The sequence below is a fragment of the Gekko japonicus genome, unplaced genomic scaffold (genome assembly GCF_001447785.1).
Source record: "Gekko japonicus isolate JY-2015 unplaced genomic scaffold, Gekko_japonicus_V1.1 scaffold2524, whole genome shotgun sequence".
NCBI lineage: Eukaryota > Metazoa > Chordata > Lepidosauria > Squamata > Gekkonidae > Gekko > Gekko japonicus.
Window position 1 is genome coordinate 140,070 of NW_015161481.1, and position 24,204 is coordinate 164,273.

A 24,204-nucleotide genomic window follows, 5' to 3' on the forward strand; every position below is an offset into this window, starting at 1 on the left:
CCCCCAACTGCGCTGGCCAATTAGGCACCTTCCCGCGCGCGGGCTAAAGCCAGCAAACTGTTACTATGCGAAGTTGGGAATTGTTCAGCTCCCACGGCTTGCCTGGAAGGCAGACAACACACACCACCACCTGTACTTCTTTAGAGATAAGCATTTCAGCGCAAAGCAGAGAGAGGAATGCGAAAGCAATTTACACAGACACTGAAAGAACATCCCAACTCCCATGGCAGCATAGCTGACAATCGTTTGCTCACAACTTAAATGCCAGTAGCTCACAAAGCAGAATTTTTGCTCCACAGCTTAGAGGGAATATTGCTTGGTGGGCTGGTGGTGGTGGGGGAAGGCTTGGTGGGCCTCAGGCCTCGCCGCCACCAGGAGGAGAGGAGGGAGAAGACTTGGCGGGCCTCAGGCCTCGCCGCCGCTGGAGGGGGGGGGGGAAGGCTTGGCGGGCCTGATGGGCTTACCTGCTGCCGCTTCCTCCTCCTGTGGAGCTCCTACTGCTTCTGCAGGCTGGGAGCTGTGGGGAATACTCTCCCCCCCCCGCGCGAGTATTGCGGGTCCCCCTTCTTGTGGCTATCTACACACAGATGGGCAAGCACCTTCCTATCAATCATGGTCAGGGAGTGGCAGGGAATGGTATGTTAGCAGTGGCAGGGACAGAATGGGCAAAAAACTGAACCTTAACACTAAAATTCAGAACCTAACAAAGGTTATGTGTAGTTAAAGGACCCTGAGAATCTCTGGGCCAAAAACCCAAAAGAAATCAAGCAGGGACAGAAAGGGCAAAAAACGGAACCTTAATATTAAAATTCAGAATCTAACAAAGGTTAGGTTCTGAATGTTAACAGTGGCTTCTTCATGCTGTGTGCTATTTAGTCCCTTCACGTGACAGCTGGTACCAAAAGCTTAGGTGGAGTAATTGGCACATGGACTGTTGTTGCGAGTGTCAGAGAAGATGGTGACTGGGAGGTTCCGCTGATTTAAAGATTTCGCATTGGGGCGTTTGAAAATGGCTCTCCTTTGAGAACCTTTAACAGCAAAGCTTCCTTTTTTTTTTTTTTAAGTACCCGAAGGCACACTTTTATTATTTTTTCATTATACACTACAGACATACATATAAAACAAACAACATATAACTATCACTAACAAACATAAAACATATCACAGGAGGCTTATTCCGTTTTCCAGGGGTCATTTCGGGGGGGGGGACACCATCCCCCCGGGTGAGGTGCGGGAGGGCGGGGCCTGGAGCTCCCTGCTGGTGCCCGCTAGAGGTCGCCGCCGGCTGCGGGGAGGACACACTTCCGGTGATGTCAGGGGGTGTGGCATATGCTAATGAGTTATGCTAATGAGTCCCCCTAGCTCTTTTTCTACGAAATGACCCCTGGCTATTAACCATAAAAATTCAATGAAACCTCTGTATTCAGAGTTACAGCCTAAACTGATACTTTGTGGTGTGCTATCCCACTGCTTTTTTGAAGGTCATAGAAGACGGGGACGGCAAAGGATGAGATGGTTAGACAGTGTCATAGATGCAACGAACATGAAATTGAGCAAACTTCAGAGGACAGCGGAAGACAGGAGGGCCTGGCGATGTCGACAAATGAACAATCAAATACCTATCCGCTTTATCACTTTCAGAAATATATTCAATAACAATATCTCTGGAGTAAATGGAACCTTAGTTCTTATTATTTTTTGCATTGTCTCATGTACCCATCTCCAGAAACTTTTTGTAACATCACGTAGCCACCACATATGATAAAATGAACCAGTCTTATGCTTACATTTCCAACATTTATCTGAGCAAGTAACGTTTTGTTTAGCTAGTCTATCTGGTGTAATATACCATCTATAAAGCATCTTATACATATTCTCTTTGTATGATACAGCGTTAGTCAATTTAATATTTTTCAACCAAATCTGTTCCCACTCCTCCAAGTGAATATTACGTCCAATATTCTGGGCCCATGCAATCATATTTTTTTCACCCTTTCACTTATCATCACATCATCTAATAAAATCTTATATAATTTCGTGGGGGGGGGGGCCCTCTGCTTTGTGGCCGAAGCACCTCAGCCCGTCTCTCCCAGCAGTTTCACTGTCATAAAAAATCAGACTAAACTTCGTTTTAATGTGTTTGTTTGGATGTCCTTTAATTCTGATCTCCTGTTACGGAATATGCAGCCACTTCTTGTCAGTCGCACGAGTCATATTTCTTTGCAAGCCGAAGAGACCTTAACGCCTTGTGTTTGTCTCTCCTTTTTCTCCTCCCCAGATTGGAGACCTGCTGTGATGCTGGGTGTGATTGATTGTGCTGAAACGACCAACCAGAAAATATGCTCAGAGTTTAAAATTACTGGCTATCCAACATTGAAGGTAAGTATCCCATTGAGGTATAAATGGAGATGACTGAATGCATAGGTTAGGACTGTTCCTGCAAGGGTGATTTTTGCATGAGTGGAAAGTATAACACTCCTGCATTTAAAGGGAGTGTCCACACAGAACCATGCTCATTTGGAACACAACTTGTGGGGTCCCCCCCTTTAAGCCACTTAAACCCTATTTGCAGAGTGGCTGGGAGTGGAATGTCTCTGTGAATACACCGTAGGTTGCCAGTATCCCATTTGGAGTAGTGGTTAAGTGCGCGGACTCTAATCTGGGAGAACCGGGTTTGATTCCCCACTCCTCCACTTGCACCTGCTGGATGATCTTGGGCAAGCCATAGTTCTGGCACAGCTGTTCTTGAAAAAGAGCAGTTTCTGTCAGAGCTCTCTCAGCCCCGACTACCTCCCAAGGTGTCTGTCATGGTGAGGGGAAGGGAAAGGAGTTTGTAAGCCGCTCTGAGACTCAGAGGGAAGGGCAGGGTATAACCTCCTCCTCCTCCTCCTCCTCCTTTCTCTTCTTCTTGGAAACTATGTTTTGTTTTCAAAATGGCAGAGATAAGCAGTGCATCCCCTCCCCCTTTAACCCATGAAGGGCCTTTTTGCACTTGCCACCTTCCAGCTGAGCTGTCATGTGGCTTAGTTGAAAAAGGGGAAGGGGAGGGTTCCAAGCGACACAACTGTTGGCATAGGGTTGCCAGGTCCCCCTTAGCCACCGGGGGTGGGTGGGGTAGAGTTGGCAGCTCCAGGTTGGGAAACTCCTGGAGATTTGGGGGTGGAGCCTGGGGAGGTCAGGGACCTCAGTGGGGGTACAAAGCCATAGAATCCACCCTCCAAAGCATCAATTTTTCTCCAGGGGAGCTGATCCCTGTAGTCTACAGATGAGCTTCATGTGTTCATCAGCTGTAATTTGGGAGATTCCCAGGCCCCACCTGGAGTCTGGCATCCCTATTATGTTGGCATTTCTGCACCAAAACAACAGAGGCCAAAGAGGATCAGTGACAGCAGGAGGCATCGTGGGCAGGGTGGGCGAACATTGTTCCAACGTGTTTCTGCGACACATGCGGTGATGGGGCAGCCTGGCTCAGTTAGATGTGCAGAAGATTCAGCATTAATTTGAAACCCTTTCTCACCCTCTCCCTCCGCGAATGGCATCAGTTCCCATGCTTCCTCACAGCAAGGGATGCTGGGGAAAACATGAGGTACGTGGGTGTCATTCCAAAAGACGTTTATTCCTGAGCCATCTGATAGCTGCTGTTGACCCTGAACTCTTGGCCAGAAGGAATGTGTCTTTAGTCAATGGAGAGGTTCTCTGATGGTGATTTCAGGTCTTGCAAGGTCTTTTGGTGGTGTTTTTTTTGTTTTAAAGATCTTGTGAACCTCTGAGTCTCACAGCTAGGAAACAACATCTGTTTGTTGGGCCTCCAGGGCAATTGGTTGACCATTGGGGGAGACAAGATGGACTCTTGGTCTGATCCAGCCTTGTTATTTCTTATGACTGTAAGACCAGCCTTGCAAACAAACCTTCCAAAGTTAAGATAAAAAGTCTTCTAGCTGTCCTGCTTATTTTTATCTGAGTTAGTCATTCGTGGGATAGTGGCAACGAGGAAAGGCACGCACCGATTCTCCTCCAGGTCACAACATCTCTGTGCAAAGATTATTTTTACTTGCTGCAGGTGACCAGGCAAGCAGTTATTTACAGGCCTGGTCTTAAGAGGACATGCCCAGAGCATCTGAGAATAGGTAAAAGGACTTTAATGCTGAAAGTGCAGTACAGGCATTTGATAAGAGCTAAATGCTTACATGCAAAGCGCTGTAGAACTTATTTGATATCTTGTGCACATCAGTTGGCGTCTCCCCTTCCCCTTTCTGTTGTGCTCTTTTTTTGGACTCTGCTTGGTCACAATAAAGACTGCAAGCTGTAGGTCTTGTACTACCTGATTCGTTTTGAGATTTCTTCATGCAGCCCCACACACGGCAGAGGGCTGCTTTACACTCTTGAAAGAAGGCAGTTCAGGAGTTTGCTTTAAGAAGTAGCCCTATTGTTTGAGTTGGCAGCTGAGCTGCATTTCCATCTTTTGGTCTCCAGGCCAATAGCTAATTGAACAAATAAAACAGTTTAATATTAACAAAACTTCTGCCAAGGTAAATGCATAGCTAAGCCATCTGCCTGTGAATCTGTCTAACTCGGGGCTGCTGCGGAAGTCCAGACTTGCTTTGGCCTGGAGTCTGCTTGTACATGACGTGGGCCAGGGGTAAAGTGAGAGCCAGTGTGGTGTGGGTGGTTAAGAGCAGCAGGCTTTAATCTGGAGAAGAGGGTTTTTTAAAAAGGTGGCTCAAGTGGTTAAGATGCTGAACTGCAGGCTGTGGAAGGTCAGTAGTTCAGCGGTTCAAGACCCGGGTGCCGCAAGACAGGGTGAGCTCCCGTCTGTAGTTCCAGCTCCTGCCAACCTAGCAGTTGGAAAGCAAGAAATTGCAAGTAGATAAATAGGGACCACTTCGGTGGGAAGGTAACAGTGTTCCGTGCGCCTTGGTGTTTAGTCATGCCGGCCACATGACCACGGAAACGTCTTTGGACAGCGCTGGCTCTTCGGCTTTGAAACGGAGATGAGCACCGCAACCCTAGAGTCGGATTCGACTGGCCTTCGAGCAAGGGAACCTTTACCTTTACCTTACAAAGACAAACCAGTGACAATAAACTGTCATCAACATGTGAGGTCGTAGTAAATAATCAAGTATCAATTAATTAACATAGTAAGACATCTATAACACAATTCTGATCAAAATGGTCTTTGTTTTGAGCAATACAATTTAAAACAGGGTACCAAAAATTATAATAATCAAGAGAGGCAGAGTAAGGGTCTTTATTGAAGGTTTGTATCAGTATCCTTTCTATTGTGAGATAATCCCATAGGTTCCTCTGCCAAGTCTTAAGAATTCGGAGCACGGGAGATTTCCAGGAGGAGGCAATTGCAGACTTTGCAGTGGCACATAATATAGAAATCAAATCTTTCTTAACTTGGGGGATTTTGGGATCATCCCACAAAGTTTAGCAACAGTGAGTCAGGGCGTGATGGAATAGAAGTCCTGTGATGACAGAAATTTGGTCTCGAATAGATGACCAAAAATTTTGGATGAGTGGGCAGGACCACCAACAGTGCAGAAAGGAAGAAGAAGAGGAGATTGGATTTATACCCCGTCCTTCACTACCCAAAGGAATCTCAGAGCGGCTCACAAACTCCTTTCCCTTCACCTCCCTACAACAGACACCCTGTGAGGCAAGTGTGGCTGAGAGAGCCCTGACAGAAGCGGCTCTTTTTCAAGGACAGCTCTGACAAAACTATGGCTTGCCCAAGGTCATCCAGCAGGTGCAAGTGGAGGCGTGGGGAATCAAACCCGGTTCTCCCAGATTAGAGTCTGCGCACTTAACCACCACACCAAACTGGCTCTCAGGAACCAGGAGACCCACACCTTTTCCAGAACACTTTCAGCCCCACCTACCTCACAAGGTGCCTGTTGTGGGGAGAGGAAGGAAATATGATTGTAAGCCGCTTTGAGACTCCTTCAGGTAGAGAAAAGCGGGAGTATAAAAACCTGGTCTTCTTCTTCCCCTAGTAGGTTTTCCTCTCGCTGGCCCATTCACAGATGTTCATAGTGGTATTCTTATTTGTTGGCTCTCTTTGAGTAGATCCCTAGAGGGGCAGCATATAAAATCTCTAAATACATCATAAAGAAATGATCAGACCAGTGTAGAGTAATAGATTGTTGGACTAGGAATGGAAAAACCTGGGGAAAATCTCTGTGACGTGACCTTAGGCCAGTTGCTCTGTCATCCTAACCTACTTCAGAGGTCTAATATGTGAGTAAAATGGAGGACGGGAGGATGAGGTACACCTCTGTGAGATGCTTTGAGGAAAAGCAGATAAGAGAATGTATAGATAGGGTCATTGCAGGGCATACTAATGCTATCTGTGAATGGGTCTGTTCATGTGGTAAGTGCATTTACATGCCCTGGGGAAGGTATTGCATGCGGTATTTACATGGGTGTAACTGCTTTTCCCCTGGGCCCACACCATGTGTAAACAGGGCCTCAGAAACCTTGTGTAAATAGGGCCTCAAAAAGCTATCTTAATTTTAAAAAAACAGAGCCTTAGAGCAAACAGCCCTTAAAAAGGAACTAGCAATGTATGTATTTTGCTAGGGATTCATTTGTGGCCTGTGTAGTGTACAAATTCAGCCTAAGGGTCATAGCAGTGAGAGCCAGTGGTTAGAGTATTGGACTGGGATCTGGGGGATCCTGTTTTGAATCCCCACTCTGCCTTGAAACCTGCTGGGTGACCTTGGGCCTGTCAAACACTCTAATCTTAACCTACCTCACAGGGCTGTTGTGAGGAAAACATCAAGGAGAGGAGGATGAGATAAGCCTCTTTGGGTTCCTGTTAGGGAAGAAAGACAGGGTATACATGATCCCTGCAAATTCAGAATCAGATATAAAGATTCACAGGGTTAGGGTGATACCTTTATACTAATCCCATTATTCCTAATGTAACTTGTGGGCACTTTAGTTGCTCTGAACTCTTTCTCACAGGTTTGCTATTTCTAAAATGGAATAGCTCACAAGTTACAAGATTTCCGGGCCTCATGCTCAGAAATCTCCCCCCCCCTCCCCAGTCTAAGTTCCAAGAGAAGAGCTCTTTTGAGAGAAGAGTTCACATGTTGTGTTGTCAACATTGGCCTATCGCTGGCGTTGGTTTCCAGCTCCTGCCTTTTGCACATACATGTCATCACCTCTGGGAGCGTTCCTAAGTAGTTTCCATGGGAATAAATGTGATGCAGAGCCTCCGGAGAGCGCCCGCCCGCCCCTGAGTGTGCGTTTGGAGCTGGCTGCTGAACATGAGCCGGCAGAGTCCCTCATGTACCCTGATCTCATGTCGGCTCCACCTCACACCTGTGGTGAAACTGGCCGCAGCCCTCCCTGCTCATGTTCCCGGTCAAGGCCGCATTCTTGGCTTTCGCTTGAAAGGAGTCTCATTCCTGTGGGAACTTTAAAACATGCTACCGGGTAGGAAAATTAGAACCTTTCAAAGCACTTGGTACGAAAGCCAAAAACCTCAGCGGAAAATAGATAAGTATGACTTTGAACATTTTATAAGGGAAACATCTTCTTCAAGATGCCCTGGAAAATTTTGTTGGTCATTAAGAGGCTAACTGGGCTTGATATCAGCCTAGGGTTGCCAAGTCTGGGTTGGAAAATACCTGAAGACTTTGGGGGTGGAGCCAGGAGAGGGCGGGGTTTGGGGAGGGGAGGGGAGGGGCCTCAGCGTGGTACAATGCCACAGAGTCCACCCTTCAAAGCAGCCATTTTCTCCAGGGGAGCTGATCTCTGTCGGCTGGGGATCAGTGGTAAAAGCGGGAGATCCCCAGGCCCCACCTGGAGGCTGGCAACCTTATATCAGCCATTCAGGAATTCAGGTTTTATTTCCTGGTTCAATACATGCATCAGCAAGTGACCTGAGCCAAATTGTAGTTTCTCTAAGCCTTTCTAAAAAAGGGGTTGTGTGAAGAAGCACCACTTTGCCTTGGGGGTGTGTGGTGGTATTGTATGATACTGCAATAATACCATATGTACAGACTGGGTTGGGCTGTTGGTTGTGGAATTTGGAAGATCTTGAGCGCATGATACAAAACAGGCCTTTCAGAGCCAATCTGTGAATCTCTGTTTTTATCTATAAAATACAAAGACGCAGAGAGAGCTTCTAGTCCTCGTTCTGGGAAAAGAGCTTTAATAATGGCAGGGAATTTCTGTGAAGCATCCAGATGGGGATTCAGGGGATTGATGCATGTTGGAAGAAGTCTGCTGAAATGCTCCCTCTAAGCTGTGGAGTCTTGTGAGCAAAAATCCTACTTTGTGAGCTCCTGGCATTAAAGTAGTGAGCGAGCGATTTGGCTACTGCCTAAATCAGTTTGCTCTGGAGCCATCCTTCCTGAGCAAAGACAAAAATGTGTCAGCCGGAGGCTAAAAAACTGTGAGCTAGCTCACACTAACTCAGCTTAGAGGGAACACTGTTTCATGCTACCAAGTGTTTCCTGGCCAGCATCAGCCAGTCCTGCGGAGCAGGGAGAGGGAACACTTTCAGCACAATCAGCTCTGGAGACAAGACAAGGTTTATATGTTTGAACACGAGAGGAGTGAACCTACCTCTGGGCAGCCCAGCATTTCTTAGGTGTTGTAGTTCTACCCTAGAGGGAGGCCTGCAACATCTGACATAGCTGTCTGCCGCTCATCACCACCACAGGCTTATTTCCGTGACCACAAATGCATTCTCCCCCCCCCCTCAGCCTCACATCAGCCCACGCAGATTACTCGTACCATGCAAATTATATATTTGCATGATTTTCTGATGGCAAAACTGGGGTTCAGTAGTTGCGGAATTCCTGAGATTTTAGGTAGAGGCTGACAGGTGCTTCCTCGCCATACTGCCAACACAGCTCCCTCCCTCCCTCCTTTCTGTTTTCAGTCTTCTTACAAGTCTTATGCATTTCCTGGGGAAATCTGCTGACGTGGCCACTCCCTCTCTCTCTCTCCCTGCAGTCTGCTTGCATTCGCTCCTGCAGAGCGCTTGGAGGCCTTGCCCAGCCCCAAAGATGACAGATACAACCTGTTAAGCAAACAACTGACTTATGTACCCATGGGCAGGTTGGACGTACACGAGGGTGCCAGGGAAGTTTGCAAGAGATTATATTGGGGTATAAGGCCGGGGGGGGGATTTATTATTTATTTTATTCATTTCTACTTTAGATTTCTGAACTGCCCAATCCCTGAATACATAGGGCTGTGGGCAATTTACATCAGTAAAAATCATAGAATCATAGAATGTTAGAGTTGGAAGGGGTCTTGCAGGTCATCTAGTCCAACCCCCTGCACTCTGCAGGAGCACAGCCGAAAGAGAGCCCTACATACCTACAGCATACCCGAAAGATGGTTGTCCAGTCTCTGCTTGAAAACGTCCAGCGAAGGAGCATCCACCACCTCCCGAGGCAGACCGTTCCACCGCTCAACCACTCTTACAGTTAGGAAGTTTCTCCTGATAACGACTCCCTTGTAATTTCCACCCATTAGATGCAAGAGAGAATAGATCTGCTCCATCTTCTACATGACAGCCCTTCAAATTCTTGAAGAGTGCAATCATATCCCCTCTAAGCCTTCTCTTTCCCAGGCTAAACATACCCAACTCTTTCAGCCTTTCCTCATAAGACTTGGATTCCAGCCCTCTCACCATCCTGGTTGCCCTCTTCTGGACACACTCAATTTTGTCAACATCCTTCCTAAAATGTGGTGCCCAAAACTGGAGACAGGACTCCAGGTGAGGCCTGACCATAGCAGAATAGAGCGGAACTACCACCCCCCGTGATCTGGACACAATGCTTCTGTTAATGCATCCTAAGATTGCATTAGCTTTCTTCGCAGCCACATCGCACTGCAGGCTCATGTTTAGCTTGTGATCAACCAGAACACCTATGTATGTAGAACACCTACGTATGCAGTGGTATAATCGAGAATGCCTGAGTAAAACTTCACCTGGTCTTTGACTTTGATTTGGCGTCTTTCTCATGCACTGTGGCAACCTTGCTAAAAGGTCTTTTAAAAAAAGCAAAACCTGACTTTCTGGTTTCTCTGTTTCCTTCCAGTTTTTCAAGCCATTCTCCACGAATCCTGACGATGGCATAAGACTCTTGCGTACGTATCCTGAAGCTAACTTCTGTCTAAGCAAACAGTTGAACTACCGTAGTTCAAAGCCGGAGGCGGCCCTCCGTAAAGAGCTCGAACTTGGGGAGTGGTAAGCTGGCTGAAGTTGCCACACTTGGGGCCCCACCGCTATTATTTCCTGCACTCATTTTTTTCTTTTGTGATGTTTCTTTGTTTGGCTGCTGCTGGGGGAAAGCATCATCAAGTCACAACTGACTTATGGCCAGGGGTCACTTCGTAGAAAAAGAGGTGCAGGAGCTCATTAGCATAATACATTAGCATAACTTAGTTGCATATGCCACGCCCCCTGACATCACCGGAAGTGTGTCAGAAGGCAACACCCACCGCTCAGGCTCCACTGGACTGTTTTGGATTACTAGCTGTTGGGGGGGGGGACACGTGCAGATCTGTCCTCGCAGAGGAGGGAGAGCTTGTGCCTGAATAAAACTTGGTCTTAAAGGTGCCACTGGACTGTTTTGGCTCTGCAACTTACCTGGCTGCTTCTTGTTCTGACGGAGGGCTGCTGGGAGCAGGGGGCAGGGCTTGTTGCATGTGCCCACCCCCTGGGCTCTTTACTGCCGGAGCTCCGCTCCTGTGCGCTCCTGCAGGAAATGACCCCTGCTTATGGCAACCCCTGAGGGTTTTCAAGGCAAGATGTGTCCAAAGGTGGTTTGCCACTGCCTGCCTCTCCATCGCGACCCTGGACTCCCTCGGTGGTCTCCCATCCAAATACTAACCAGGGCCGACCTTGCTCAGCTTCTGAGATCTGGCGAGATCGGGCTAGCCTGGGCCATCCAGGTTTGGCTAGACGATGAAATGTAAACTTAACCCTCTTCTCCAAATCGGCAGAGAGGGTGCAAAAACCCCTTCTTATTTTTGCATATGCAGATTCACACTTGTTTGCAAATCTCCTTCCCCTTGTTTTACTAGTCTTCTAGTCTTGCTGATGGGGGGGGGGGACCCAAAGCAACTGACAATATTGTTCACCCCTTGTCCATCTTATTCTTGACAACAGCCCTGTATGGCTGGTTAGGGTGGGAGAGTGTGATTGGTCAAGCTTCTGTAGCCAAGTAGGGATTCGAATCTGGGTCTCCCAGAACCTAGTCTGACACTCTAAACACTACACCACACAGGCTGTCAATACTGAAATTTAAGATGGATCATGGGATTATAGCTCTGGACCTGATGGCACTTGTTAGGAAAACAAGGTGACGTCTTGAACATGAGGAACAGAGGCAAATCTGTATGTGCTTGCATAACCTGCATGTAAAGATGCATTTGATGTATCGTTTTACATTACAGAAAAAATTGACTGTTGGCTAGTGGATGCTAGGATCTAGCTGCTGGGAAAGATGTGTTGGTTAGTGCTGAGGCCAGTTTTTCGCCACTTTGGCTGTATTCACGCCAAAAAGGGATTTGGTAGAAAACCAGTTCTGTGAATGTTCCCTGGCATTTGGTAATATGGAAGAAAATGAGAGATCAGTACCCAGAAACTTAGGGGGAAAAGCCTTAAACTGTACTCATTATTAGTGCATGAAAATTGCCCTATGGGCTTTGAAAACCATCTGCTTGTGGGACACGAGGTCCTCCCTTTGGCATATCCAGGATCACTGCAAATGGCGAAATCCGCAGATACTGGGAAGTGGAGGCCTGCCGTTGCCAAGTTGCAAAATGACCAAACTTCTTGCAGTTTAATGATGCAAGGATAATGATGATGATGCGACCGGAGTAAAAGCAGGTTGCGTTGCTTCCGCATGTCCGTCTCCCGTAAAAGTCCTAAGAGTAGAGACTGTAAAGAGACTGGTAACTCTACTAGGTGTTTGCAAAGCAGCTGGGATTGTGGGCTCCAGCCATTTCAGCACTCTGTGGTTTGTCTTATACTAACCCAATCATTGCAGGGACCAAGGGAGCACACCAAGCTAGACTTCTCTAAAGACACCGTGGCTCAGTGACAGAGCATCTGCTTTGCGAGGAGAAGGTCCCAGGTTCAATCCTTGGCATCTCCTATTTAAAAGATTTAGTGGTGGGTGATGCAAGGGACCTCAGTCTGAGACCCAGATTGCTGCTGCCTGTCAGAGCAGGGAAGGCTGTGTTCGATAAATCAACAGTCTGACTCAGTCGTATAAGGCAGCTTCATGTGTTCATGCACCTCTTGTGCTTGCACTGGGTCCGTAAATCTGAAACACCTCCATACTTACTGTCCTAAGGAAACCTAGCAGTCACCGCCTGCTGCTCCCTGAATGGGAGGAAGGCTCAAACAGGCACGCTTCCCTGATTTAACAAGACTGCAAAATTCAAGACGTTCTGTTCCAGCACAGTCTCCAGAATGACGCATGCTCTCTCCGCAGGGGGAATCCCCAGCTGGGAAGGGAAAACGCAGGTTGCACTTTGGAAAAGAGATAGTATCTGCCTGGAATTGGACACGTAGCTGTTGGAAGTGGCTCCCTAACCGGATTTAGAAAGTCCTCTTTGTTTTGAAGTCTGATGCAATATTTGCCTTGTTATCCAGGCAGAGGTGGTGGTTGTTTTTTTTAACCTCAGCTTCCTCAACCATGCTTTTGACCTCCCCAGGCAGGAGGCTGTAAGGTATATGAAGTGGGTCACACGACCTGGGACTCTGCTGCTGGAAGATGGCGGCGGGGTCATTGTGGGGGTACCGAGTTCAGATCCTCATTGTGCCATGGAAGCTCCCTGGGTGAGCTCGGCCCAGGTCTCTCTGCCACCCTGACCTCCCTCACAGGGGTTGTTAAGCTGCTTTGGGTCCTCACTGGGGAGAAGGAGGAGGCATAAATAAAGGAAATAAAATAAGTGAAATGGCTGGAGGGGTCCCCTCTGATCAATGCTCCCTCTAAGCTGTGGAGTCTTGTGAGTAGAAATTCTACTTTGTGAGCTCCTGGCATTAAAGTTGTGAGCGAGCGATTTGGCTGCTGCATCAATTAGTTTGCTCTGGAGCCCTCCTTCCAGAGCTAAAGCAAAAATGTGTGAGCCGGAGGCTAAAAAGCTGTGAGCTGGCTCACACTAACTTAGCTTAGAGGGAACACTGCCTCTGATTGTCTGAGTCTCTCAAAGGGATCTCCGCGAGACGTGAGGCAGGCTACCAAAATATGAAAACAATTCAATCAGAAAGCAAAGGGGGTCTAATAAACAAAACAGTGCAGTGGGGCTGGGATTACAGAATTAAGAACAATGCAAGCAAAAAAAAACCCCTGTCTACAGTAACATAGCTGTCAAAGGCTTGACTTTGGACAAGGCAGAGGTGGAAAACATTGCGCTGCAGTTAAAAAGGGTGATATGTACAATAAGGACAAAAAGGGAAAAGGGAAAAAACCTGAACCTAAAACTTAGAATTCAGAACCTAAAAAGGTTAGTCAAGGATAGAAGAGGGCCAACTAAAAATCATACAAAAATATACATGTATTTATTACACACAAATTAAAATAACAAAGAAGGGCCCATTCATACCTTATAAACAAATATATATATAAAAACATACAAGGGCTAATGAAGTAGACCTAACGCGTTTCGGCCTTTACAGGCCTTCCTCAGAGGTCTAATACACATAGAACATATAGGCTGATATATAAACATATAGGCAATCATACATATCCAAAATATGCAATAAAGACCAGAGATCAATTGTTCCAAAGTATAACCACTGGGCAAGGAAGAGAAATACAAAAATACAAATGAAGCCTCCAGTATAATCACATGTCCAGTAGCTAACCTTTTTAGGTTCTGAATGATACGTACAATAAACATTGGAATAGCCTACTGCAATACAGTTCTTATACTATAGTTCCAATCCTTTTGTAAGGATGCCCTTGTGAACATTTCAGCTTTTGTGAAACCGTAGAAGCACGAAGGCCGTCCTGAGGTCCTCAGGCCCACTGTCCCATAATGTAGGAGCAGTCGCAGAGCATGCACGTGAATGGGCAGCTGCCAAGTTAACTGTTTGCAAGGTGGCACCTTCAAAAGGCTTTGGTTGGATGAGCACCTGGACCCACGGTGGTCCCTAGTAAACAGACGAGGTGGAATCGACCACTCTGCAAGCCACGGTCTGGTAGCAGGGAACTTGTGGGATTGTGCCCAGTGATTGGGAACGGAGTTGTGATTTCCTATTGTGATTTTTCCCCCCCTGAGCAGATCATGGGGACGGCATTCGAAGTCTGAGGGAGAGCATAATCTCCAACGTGGAAAGAAGTGGAGATGCGTGGCCTCCAGCCTGCCCACCGCTCGAGGCATTCAGGTAACTCAAGAGGGGAAATGCAAAATGGAATGTACCATTCAAGGGCGGAATGAACAGATTTTTAGGTTAGTTTCGTGATACTCTTTCTACTTCTGATTTTTTTTAAAAAAAAATATTTTTAGTGTTTTAATTTTAAAAAACCCCACCGTTGGCAATAACGAGTCAAGAGGGACTCATAGATACTTGCTTTCAGAGATACTTGCTTTCAGGTGACTTTCTTTGAGCATAGTTAGGGTCCAGTGGCTCCTTTAAAACCAACAAAGTTTTATTCAAGGCATGAGCTTTCGTGTGCATGCACACTTCCTCAGATACATTGAAATGGAAGTTAACTGTTCATATATATAGACAGAAGCCTCTGCAGAGGTGAACAGCAAATTAGCATACAACTTAATGAAGACCTTTTGACATATGCAAAAACCAAAAGCAATAACAAGCTAAGTATATACGGTCTTGTGTGCTTTGCACATGAAAGCTCATACCTTGAATAAACCTTTGCTGGCCTTAAAGGTGCCACGGGATTCTAAATCTGTTCAGGTCACCATTCGTTTGGATTTAATTAGAGGGGGGGGATTTGCTTCAGACCAGCACGGCTGCCCACCTGGATCTTTCTTTGAGCATGTTACTCCATTAAAAAAATAATAACTGGAACATTCCTGTAACTGTATGCTTTCCCCACAGTGTAAATAATCAGCTGGGAAGAGGAATTAAATTTGGAGACAGTGGTGGGGGAAGGGTTAGACAGGTCCCCTCCCAGTATTTTAGTGCTGATCATATCCCCTGACGGGTGCTGATCTCCCATGTTGTCTCTCGTTTGATCTGTGGTGCTTAGTACAGTACTTAAGGGGGTTGTTTGTGATATTCTGTACTGAGGCTGAGAAAATAGAGGGTTGCCGGGAGCCACCTGGTGAGTTCAAAGGAGAGATAACGTTCAGATTGGGGGATTTTTTGGCTCATGGTTCAGTGTACCAGCTTCCGTTTATTTCAGCACAGCCATGGCTGAATATTAGTTTTTCGGCCGGATGCGGAATAAATATTCTGAGAGTCTCCTTAGCAATGTTCCCTCTAAGCTGAGTTAGTGTGAGCTTAGCTCACAGATTTTTGTCTGCTCGGGAAGGACGGCTCCAGAGCAAAGTAATTGATGCAGCGGCCAAGTCGCTCACTCATGACTTTCATGCCAGGAGCTCACAAAGTAGAATGTTTGCTCACAAGACTCCGCAACTTAGAGGGAGCATTGCTCCTTAGCCATTCAGGTTAGAACTCCCCCCCCCCCAATGTGTGATTCTACAAGATAGTGTGAGCGCTGAGGTCTACAGTCTTAGCTGAAAACGAGGGGATTTTAACGGAGGGCCACTCCCCAGAAGGAAAAAATGTTGCTAAAAAAAGAAAGAGAAAGTTGCCTCTAGTCTTAGGCCTTTCCCTCACTGCCGATTGATTAGTCAAAAATCTTCCTCCAGAAAGCTGAGACCCAGGGCAGGCAATAACAATAAAACCAGCACAAGGTGATTGTGATTCTAAAAGCAACAGAACCCAGACTGCTAGCGGAAAAACTGATTAATCACAGCCAGCCAAAGGGGTGCCACAGCATTCCTGTCTTGTAGAAACAGACCGTGGGCTGGGCTCTCCTTCTCTCTTGACCATGGCCTGTAAGCTCTCACGTCGCCATCTTAATTCTTTCCTCCTTACTGGGTGCGTTTCTAGACATTACACTGAGGGCAGTTTTGACACTGGAAGGATTTATTCTCGTTTCATCCTATGATGTGGCATCTTGCTCTGCGTCATCGTTTCATGTTACAACACTCCCACAAGGAGGATGCTTCACTGAAGAAATTACTGTGTTTATATAGGTGTAGGTCGTAATGCGTTAATCCGACATGTGGCGCATTGTGCATTGCATGGCCCTCTGCTGCGTACTTATGTACATGCGGCAATTTAAATGTGCATAGGATCATGACACGTTGTGAGCTACGTGCATAATATGCTTCCGAAGCTTTTCGTTTAGGATTTTGTAATGGGGCATTCAGTCCTCCGATACAGGTATGCAAGGAAACGGCAGGGAGTTCTGCATGCCTGCATCTGTCATACATAGTCTCAAGCCAGTCAACGCATGGAGAGCAGGAGCAGCCATGAATCCAGTAGCCTTGCTTCTGTCTGATCCTTGACTCATGAGCATGGCACTTATACGTGGAAGTGTGTACGTGTACACTCCCTCCCCGTGATCAGAAATATTCAGAAAGGAGCTGTCACGGCTCAGGTGGGGTGTCACCTGACGCTGCCACCACTCTGGATTTCGGTTCCCTTGAGAAGGCCCAGAGTACCCTCCCAAGACCTTCAGACCTCCCTTTTGGCTGAATAACAGGCGTGAGGACCAGGCAGAGTACAACAAGGAAAATATTTATTTTATAGGAGGTCAAACAACAAGGTGCAGAATAATAATAGTAAGTGGATGAAAAGACCAGGGTCCAATTGTTCTGCCGCAGGGGGTGGGAGGGAGCCTTCCGGGGGGGAGTGATGTCATCATGCTGGGGACGTCGTACAGCGATGCTCTAACATTATGGCCAAAACTCTATGGTTACCATAGAGCAGGGGTGTCAAACATAAGTCCCGGGGGTCAGAACTGGCCCGTCCAGGGCTCTTACACTGCCTGCAAGCATCTGGTGCAAGGTAGGGAGTGCTGGGGGAGTCACTCCATTGTGGCTTCAGCATGGTGGAACAGCCTCATCTGCAGCAGTCAAACATTGTGGGAGTGTCTGCCTAGTGTGGTGCTGCTGCCTCTCCAGCCCACCCATGTGGGTTTCCCTTTGCACCCCCCTCCCAGGCCACGGGGCCTGGCAGTGAGGACACACCAACTCGGAACTTACCAGCTGCTGTCCTTTATACAGTTTCTATCTCCGGTACCTGGCATTAAGTTTTATGGCACGCGTGGCCCGGCCCAACAAAGTGACATTTATGTCAGATCCTGCCCAGATTTAATGTCCTTCCTTCTGCTCTTCTCTCTGCCAGATTCCAGGAGATCCCCTACTCCAGTGGGGGCTGTCCTTGTAAGGAGGACTGTGTTGAAACTGTCCCCCATGTTCTCCTTCAATGTCCCCTGTATCTGGTGCCCCACCAGGATCTTCTGTACCCTATATTAGCTCAACTCCCAGAGATTCCTGACGATTTTAAGGTTCTGTTTTTGCTTGATAAGCGAGATATGGAAATAACCGAAATAGTAGCAAGGTTTCTTCTTAGTGCTATGGCTATACGTTCTGATAAGTAACCACTAGGTTTTTTCTGCTTTCAGGCTGTTTTTCTGCGCCGTAGCTCCAATTTTACCCTAGATGGATTCGTATTTTCCCATCTGTATTTAATCTGATCTCCTATTGTATGTATATACGTATGCCAATAAAGGCTTGTCAAAGTATAAGTATGTCAGATCCGGCTCTGGCAACAAATGAGTTCTGCCATAGAGTTTGGGCAAAAATGGTAGAGTGTCACCACGCAACATCCTGATGATGTCACTTCCACGTGACATCATTGCGCCAATGACGTTGACCCACGACGTGCCTGTTCAGGGATGGGGCTTCCCCTGTCAACCAACTGGGCAGCGGTGGGCTGAAGCCCTGATAACTGGGGGAAACCCTGCCCAGACTGGGGGTCTGGCAACCCTATAGGACAAGGAGATTCTTTTTCATAAGGTTGTAGTTCTGTGTGTCAAGGGGGTAAACGCCATGGAACGAAGTGGACTTACTGCTGAGTAATCGAACGTTGGTTCAGACAGCAAGTCCTGTATTCGAATATTGTCTGCTTTGGCTAGCAAAAGCTGTCTTGAAGTCTCAGGAAGAGTTGTTTTTTTGGGGGGGGTTTGGTAGTCTTGTTTCCTGCGATCATAAGGAAGCAAAATGAGGTGGATCCCTGCGCCAAAGGTACTTTCAGGCTGAAACCCACAGCGAAGAAGGCAAACAGGGGAGAGAGGAGTGAGAAATGAGGGTAGTAAGAGATGAATCAGAGCAAAGGCATTCAGTGTGCTTACTAAGACTTCAGCTGTGGCCCCGTAACCACGTTTGTAGGAGTAGGATTTAGAAATTGTAAGCTGGGAATCTGTCATCACCAGGCAAGCCGTTCTTGGCCTCAGTTGCACATCTGTAAAATGGGAGCAATAAATCAACTCTGTGGGCTATAAGAATGTAAACAGGGTCAAGATTGTATTGCATGCACATTGAAAGCACTGTATAATTTTTTTGCTGCTCTTGAGATTATACACTACAACTGTGGGCCTGTGATATTTGAGGGGGGGGATGCCCCCCCACTTTCTTGCTGGGCCCAGGAGCTGCACTGCTGCCAGTGACGGACCCAGTGTGACTCCCAGGTCGTGCCACTGTCAGTGGCATGCCCTACTTGGCTCCTCGGCTGTGCGGCTACCGGTGGGCCCAGCAGGGCCCCCAGGCTGTGCCGCTGTTGCTGAGACGAGCTTGGCTCTCTGGCGCCACCCCTGCTGTTGCTGAGCCCAGCATGCTACTTTACTTTTTGAGGAATTCAACCCCCCTCCCCCCGGTGTAATTTTTTTGAACATTTCAGATTTTTCTGCAAACCTGGGAAGTCCCTCAGGCTTGCTGAAAAATCTGTTCAACATCTGTGTGGCCTCGAACCGCAGATTTAGGTATCCGTGAATGAGGGCCACGTGTGACTAAGAGTATATAGATAACAGGGGTCCCCAATCTTTTTGAGCCTGTGGGCATCTCTGCAATTCTGACACAGTGTGGTGGGCAGAGTCACACAACGGCTGCCGCAGCCTACCTTTGGTGCACACCCTGGAGATGTCTGTGCTGTGGTGGCAGCTATTGCCAAAGCGACGTCTGCTCAGCCAATCATATCTCCAGGGGCCAGTCAGAAGCCTTGCTGGTCTAAGGTCCCACTTCCTCAAAACCCTTGGTGGGCACCGCTTTGGAGACCCTCGCACTAAGCATTGTGACACTCCAGTGTGGCCCTAGCAGCTTTATGCAGAGCGGGATTTTATCCTTTAAGGCAAGAAAAAGTGGACTCCAAAGCCTCAGAAAGTGTTACATTGGTTAAGATCTTCTTCACAAAGCCATTGAAATCTCAGGCTGTTGATCTCCATCTTAGGCATGTGGGTAACGGAATGGATAAGGAACTTGGCAAGCCAATAATAGGAAGTTCCTATATTTGAAGTTCTTCAAGTATTTGAAGGGCTGTCATGTGGAAGATGGAGTGGATCTATTTTCTCTTGCTCTGGATTGCAAGACTAGTTCTAATGGGTGGGAATTACAAGGGAGTCGATACCGGCTAAATATCAGGAGAAACTTCCTCACTGTTAGAGTGGTTGAGCAGTGGAACAGTCTGCCTCGGGAGGTGGTGGATGCTTCTTCGTTGGACGTTTTCGGGGATGTTGTCGGGCTCTCTTTCGGCTGTGCTCCTGCAGAGTGCAGGGGGTGGGACTAGATGACTTGCAAGGTCCCTTCCAACTCTTAACATTCTGTGATTCTATATGAACCATAAACCTTATATGTCCCCCCACGCCCCACCCCCATGAGGACAATAACTGGGCCAGAAGTTGCTACTTATATAGAGCTGAAGGTAGGAGGCATAAATTGGTACATGTCCCACATGTGAGCTTTGGTCACAGTCTGGTCGAGACTTCCTGCAAGTTGTGTGGGATTGGATCTAAGGTATCGCAGCAATTTAGGGTGGTTGTCAGGACAGCATTCCACAACAATAAAACATGAGTGGTGCAATTGTGTTGCATTTTCCCCCATCAGTACCTTTCGAATGCTTGGGACCTTTACATTATTTTCCAGGCCTGGCTCCCAGTGAAACCGGCACTGTGTTTTAGGCTGACGTGTTCTTGCCAAGGGGAAGGTGGGAGCGGCTTCTTCACAGTTTCCTGACAATTGTAGAAAGCATCCTTCACCTATTCAGGCAGACTGTCATGAATAACACACACACACACACACACACAAGCAGGGGACCCACAAGGACTTCAGGGGAGACTTCCCCCTGTATCCCCTCCCTCCCCGTTTCTAATTCCCTTCCCTGGCAGCTCCCATAGCCTCTCCCCTTTTCCTCCTCCCTTCTTGTCTGCCCACCTACCAGCCAATTACCTTTATCTGATCCTCTGTCTTCAGCTTCTCTTCTTTCCCGCCCCCTGGTAGCCTTTCTCCAGGAAACTTCTGGCCCAGTTGTGTCGAGGTTGCCACCAAGACCAGGCCAAGTGATGTAGGTAGCGAGCCCAGGCGAGTCCTTCTCTATCAGGGGCATGACAAGAGAGGGAAGGGGTCCTTTCCAGGGCTGTTTGGGCCTCCATGTTAACCCCTGCTCCCCTTAATTGCTTTGCTTTACAGAAACCTAGCCTTAGCAGCATTGTTGTGGTTGCCAAGTAACCACCAAAATGGTAACTGAGCGCTCAGTGGGCAGTCTTTTCTTAAAACTACAGGTGTAGTTTTAATTCCCCAATGTATTTTATCAGGGTTTTTTTCCTGAAAAAATGGGACTTCCTCCAGCAATCCCCACTATTTGTCCCTAGCTCCATTTTGTGGGTGTGTTGATTCATGCTCTGTGGTCTGATTCAGAGTGCATATATAATACATTCAGACTGTTAGGGTTAGGGTTAGGGTTCAATGGCTAGGCTAGCTCAGGCCTGTTCAGGTAGGGAAGCCAAAAGGTGTTGCGGCCTAGGGGCACAGCAGTGTCGCTTTACAGCCATGGAATCTTGGAGCGGGAAGACTCCTCAATATTGCCTTAGAGGGTGGCCCCCTAGTCCAGCACCGTCCTCACTACTAGAGATCCAAACCTCGGCGTATTTCCAACAGATGACTGTACCAACCTCTGTTTGGAAACCTCCACAGAGAGTGAGCTCTCCACTCTCTCAGATAAAGCCATCACCAGAATCAGAAGGTCTAACTTGCAGACTGCTTGTTTGCTTATTTATTTAGATATTTATACCCTGCTTTTCTCCGCAGTGGGGACCCAAAGCTGTTCACTCCTCACCCATCCTGGCTTTGCTCTAGACTACTACACAGCTCCTTTCTCAACTTTTCCCTGCACCTGGGAGGCCGGATTGTCAAACAGAAGGACATGCTAAGCCAGTGGTGGCGAACCTATGGCACGGGTGCCAGAGGTGGCACTCAGAGTCCTCTCTGTGGGCACGCGTGCCATCGCCCCAGGCAGGCCCAGACCATCATTAAAGTGTCGAATTCTCTGCCAAATAGTTTTAAGTAAACGAAAGCATTTGGGATTGCTTTCCTTACTTTGGATCATCTTAAGTTAATGTATGAGTTGTTTTTTTCTAAAGTAAAACCTCAGTATTCAGGTTAAATTGCTGTGTTGGCACTTTGCGATAAATAAGTGGGTTTTGGGTCGCAGTTTGGGCACTCGGTCTCTAAAAGGTTCGCCATCACTGGGCTAAACTCTCTTTCTCTGTATTCCTTTGTTTTTAATGTTTGCTCTGGTTTGTTACTGGAGCAAGATGGGTAGAGGGAAACGTATTCAACATTCTTCTGTTGACTGCCTAGTTTTATCCCCACCCCTTCCTCCAAGGAGTTCAGAACTGCAAACATAGTTCTTTCCCTCCTTCATTTTATCCTTCCAACAGCTCTGTGAGAATGAGGCCAGGAGGCCACAATTGTCCCAGTGTCACCCAGCAAGCATCGTGGCTGTGCTGGGATTTGAATGCTGGTCTTCCAGGTCCTGGTCTCATGCCACCACTGCTACCCCACCCCACTGACTCTCGGTGTTAGAGAAGAATGTGTGTGTGTGTGGTTCTTGAAAGAATGCATGTGGTGAATTGAAGTAGTGGCGATCTCTGGTGTTTGGATTTGACTCATGCCTGCTAATCACTGAGCACTTGATGATACGCTGTCCTGCGGAAGATTACGCTGTCTTGTTTGCCTCGGCCTGGGAGTATTGCCTGAAATGTCGATTGTTTTATTGTGTTTTATGCATTTGTCATTTGTGGTTACTTTGTTAGCCGCCTGGAGTCTTCACGAGATAAGGCACCTTCTAAATATTTTAAACCGATAAATAAGATGCTTTTGAGCAATTGAGCCCAACTCTTGAAGCACAGATCAGATGCCCTCGCTCGGATCTTCATCGTCAGTACAACTGTCAATCCGAAGACTTTTTAGCCGATTACTCAGTGACGGAGCAAATTATTGTGCGTGTTTCGGATGGCCATCTGGCTTGTCAGCTCAGAGCGTGCGGGGATGATTATAACTTGCTCTCGCTATAAGGAATGTTTGGGCGGGAAGGATTATAACGATTGTGCACCATTTACTGAAGCATCTCTTAATTATTAGGTTTCCAGAAAACGATTTTATAAATCATCTGAAAGACTTTCTCACTTAGGCAGATCTGTATCATCCCCTCCAGGGGCTAATACTATAATTTCAAAACATCGTAGCACTAACATTTTAGGTACTTGAGAGAGCAGTTGGCTTTGATAATAATTCCAGAGTAGCCATGTTAATCGCTTCACAAGTAAATGGGAGTCTAGTGACACCTTACATAAAGGTTCCCTTGCTCGAAAGCCAGTCAAATCTGACTCTAGGGTTGCGGTGCTCATCTCCGTTTCAAAGCCGAAGAGCCAGCGCTGTCCAAAGGCATATCCATGGTCATGTGGCCGGCATGACTAAACACCAAGGCGCACAGAACGCTGTTACACCTTAAAGGCTATCAAAAGATAATTGTTGTTGTTTGTTAGCCATTCCGTTGTATTTGACTCTTGGCGATTCCATGGGCCAGCCTCTCTCCACGTTTTCCGATCTTGTACTGTTTCTTTGAGTCGTTCCATGCTCAGGCTGGTGTCGACTTTTATCCTGGCCAACGTGTTCTTTGGCAGCCCAGTTTCCTTTTGCCGCTAACCAATCCAAGCATAATTGCTTTTTCTAGTGAGTTCTTCCGCATGACACGGCCAAAATAAGTCAGCTGCAGTTTTATGATTATTCCTTCCAATGACGTGTTTAGTTTTATGTGCTCCAATAACTTGCTTGCTCGTTGCTGTCCATTATTGTTATATCTTTTAAATGCTTTACTTTGGTTACCACTTCCAGTTCTTTTACCAAACTAATGAACTGCCCACCGCAGCAATCATATCTGGTCAAAATATACAGAAGATGTAACTTTATCCTGAAATTTGCTATTCAGATCTGTTTGGTACTTTACTGGCCATATTTGTAGACTTTACATGATGGCTTCAATCAGTACTTTATTTACATTCCATGACCAGAATACAAACCAGTAAGGAAAAAATAAAATAAAAACGACCATATAAAAATTAAGGTCTGCAAATATAGAAGTGTATAAAAGTAAATTAAAACTAATACTAATAGCAGTACAGTAGTTTATAACATTGAAATTCTAATATAGAATACAATCAGACAATCAGTCTTCCACATTAAGTTGGGAAATATATATGGAATGTAGTTTAATCGCTTGGGAGCAGAATCGAGCAACTTTCCGGGTGATCTCTATGCTCACATCAGAGAGAAGTGTGTTAATGATCCCAGAGTTGGAGGTGTCAGGACAGAGCTCAAGTAACGGGGAGTTAAGGGCAGTACGGATTTCACTGTAGAAAGAACAGTGAAGAAGGACATGCGCCATTGACTCTATCTCACCACTGTTACAAGCAGAGGTCATTTCGGGGGGGATCGCGGGGGATCGCAGTTCCCCCGGGTGAGGTACGGGGGCGGGGCACATGACGAAGCCCCGCCCCCTGCTTCCGGCCGCCCCGCTTCCGGCCCTCATTCAGCCAGGAGGAGGCAGGAGAAGAGGGAGGGTAAGTTGCTTCCTCCCTGCCTCTCCCCACCCCTGCCTGCCTGGGGCCAGGGAGGGCCTTC

At 47.1% G+C, this 24,204-nt stretch overlaps 1 protein-coding gene across 1 annotated transcript in view; it reads left to right on the forward strand.

Annotated features, from left to right (window-relative positions):
* QSOX1 (quiescin sulfhydryl oxidase 1) overlaps positions 1–24,204 on the forward strand; it is a 144,671-nt gene that overhangs the window by 54,353 nt on the left and 66,114 nt on the right. Inside the window, exons 4-6 of the mRNA XM_015429156.1 lie at positions 2,279–2,379; positions 10,074–10,122; positions 14,275–14,377. Of these exons, the coding sequence (XP_015284642.1) occupies positions 2,279–2,379; positions 10,074–10,122; positions 14,275–14,377 (253 nt within the window). The remainder of the gene's footprint in view (positions 1–2,278; positions 2,380–10,073; positions 10,123–14,274; positions 14,378–24,204) is intronic.